Genomic DNA, 2,232 nt, shown 5'->3' on the forward strand with positions numbered 1-2,232 from the left:
GAATCATATGTGAAGGACCAACTTTCAGAGTTATAAATTTGAAATGTTATTTCATTTGGATTTTGGTTACTTTCTACTTTATGAAATATATACATACACATAGTTTTAAAAATTGCAATCTGATACTATTTCTATTATCAGACAACATTATTCTATTTTTTTTACAGTATTCTTAGAGGTATTAAGTATATTGGCAGTTTATTTATTTTTGTCTATATAATATTGATACCTTTCTTTCTACTAAAGATCTAGGGTAGCTACTTTACTTTATAATATGCATATCCTATTCTTTATTTCAACAAGCCTGTGTGACACTAAGATAAGAGGCAGACATATAACAGTCTCATGCACTTACATATTGGCAAATAAATCTTAAGAGTAGGAAATATATCAGGAATGCACTCTGGTTCATGTTACAGAGGAGAGACTGTTCAGTGTGGTGTGGGATTTCTTTGATAGATGGGCTTACATACAAATATAGCATTTATCAGTTTTATGAAGAATTAACTTTAATGTTGAACTGCATGAATTAGAATTTCAAGCTGTGTAAGACTTTTTATTAATTGAGAAAATTGGACTGAATATTACATGCTATTAGGGAATTAATATTAATTATGTAAGGTGTGATCATAGTAATGTGGCCATGTAAGAGAAAATTCTTACGTTTTAAAGATATGTACTGAAATAGTTAGGGGTAAAATATCATGATGTCCGTAATTTACTGCATTTACTTCACAATACTTCAGCCAAGAAGTTAAATGAAGCATATTTACCATAATGTTAATTACTTAGGTTATGGGTATATAGGTTTTAATGACATTCTCTCTTCTGTTTACCTGAAATCTCTGATAATAAAATTTAAAAGCATGATTTGTTAGAAGAGAAGAAATTTTACATAATGAAACGTAATATTTGTTTTTGTCTTTAAAGGAACCCATTCAGACCTCTGGATATATTTGCAATTTTGAGGATTTAGAAATTAAATCTGTTCTTTTGGATGAGATATTAAAGGTAATTCCTAAAAAGTTATATTTCTGTTGCTAGCTTGATGGGGGGATTATTTATTTCTGGACCAGGCAGTGTAGTATCCTGGTTAGCAGTGTGGACCCAGGAGTCAGATGTATCTCAGGCCCAGCCCTGCTCTCTTATTGTTCAGCCTTTAGGTGGGTGCCGTCATCTTTTTGAGCTTCACTTTCCTTTCCTGTAAAATGGTGATAAAAATGTATGAGTCTCAGTTATTGCCTTTATAAAATATGGATAATAATACTACTTATAGGATTGTTATTATTTAAGATAATGTGTGAAAAGCAATTAACACAATGCTACGGCCAAGCGAGAGCTTAAAAAAAAAGAGTGCTAATTGTTGTTATTGTTTTTGTAGTAATAACGACGTACTGAAGAACTATTTAGGAGTTTAGCCTTTTTCTAGTTCTAAGATACTCGAGTAAGTTTTTTTAGAGATCTGTCTTTCCATTCTTTCCAGGATTTGTAAAATAATTCTTTTTTTAAATTCAAGACATGATTTTGAACCCCTGCATTGGCCTTCATTGACCATTGTTTGAGAATTTTTTTCTCTAAGAATATACTGAGAGAAATTTTACCTTCATTTTAGTCAAAGCATTAACTTTTTCTATGTAATATATATAGTTTTTGAATTGAGATAGTAGATTTAAAATTTCCAGAAGTTAGTGGCAATTTGAAATAGGTTTTCATATTTGGGTTTGATATGTAAATTATGGCTCTTTTATTGTGAACCAGTTTCATTTTTCTATATCATAACCACCATGCAGCAACAGGATGGGCCCCCACCCAAAATTTGGTTTGGATGTAAAGATTGATGATACCATAGAGACACCAAGAATGTATCTTCCATAATGAGGTTTTTTAGGAGAGAGAAGGGCAGGCTTCCCAAGCTGTCTGAAATGTCTGGAAAGCACAGGGACAGGAGACTGGCTTGAGGGTGTTTTTGTTGTTGTTTTGTTGTTTAGTAGTTAGGGAGTGGGTCTGGGGTGAGGATTTTAATGGATAGGGACTTACGTGGTTTGAAACTCACTGGCGCCCCAAAGTAAGGAGCATCTGGACTTTCTCATTAGCTTGCCCCATATGAGGCAGAGGGGAAGAAGAAGGGGTGAGGTTTAAAAGCTGTCAGCAGCCAACCATCAAAAATGGAGTCTGGGCTGTTATTACCTAGATTATGTAACCTCCAGATTTGACTATTTGACTCTTCTCTAT

The 2,232-nt window shown here is 33.2% G+C and overlaps 1 protein-coding gene across 1 annotated transcript in view; it reads left to right on the forward strand.

The window, feature by feature from the left end:
* The window catches only part of LOC105511664 (WD repeat-containing protein 35-like), a gene marked incomplete at its 3' end in the record, with an annotated part of 85,666 nt that overhangs the window by 72,322 nt on the left and 11,112 nt on the right, over positions 1-2,232 (forward strand). The window contains 1 exon segment of the mRNA XM_011941840.1: positions 931-1,011. Coding sequence (XP_011797230.1) covers positions 931-1,011 — 81 coding nt within the window.

Source organism: Colobus angolensis, unplaced genomic scaffold (assembly GCF_000951035.1).
Source record: "Colobus angolensis palliatus isolate OR3802 unplaced genomic scaffold, Cang.pa_1.0 Scaffold201, whole genome shotgun sequence".
Lineage (NCBI taxonomy): Eukaryota > Metazoa > Chordata > Mammalia > Primates > Cercopithecidae > Colobus > Colobus angolensis.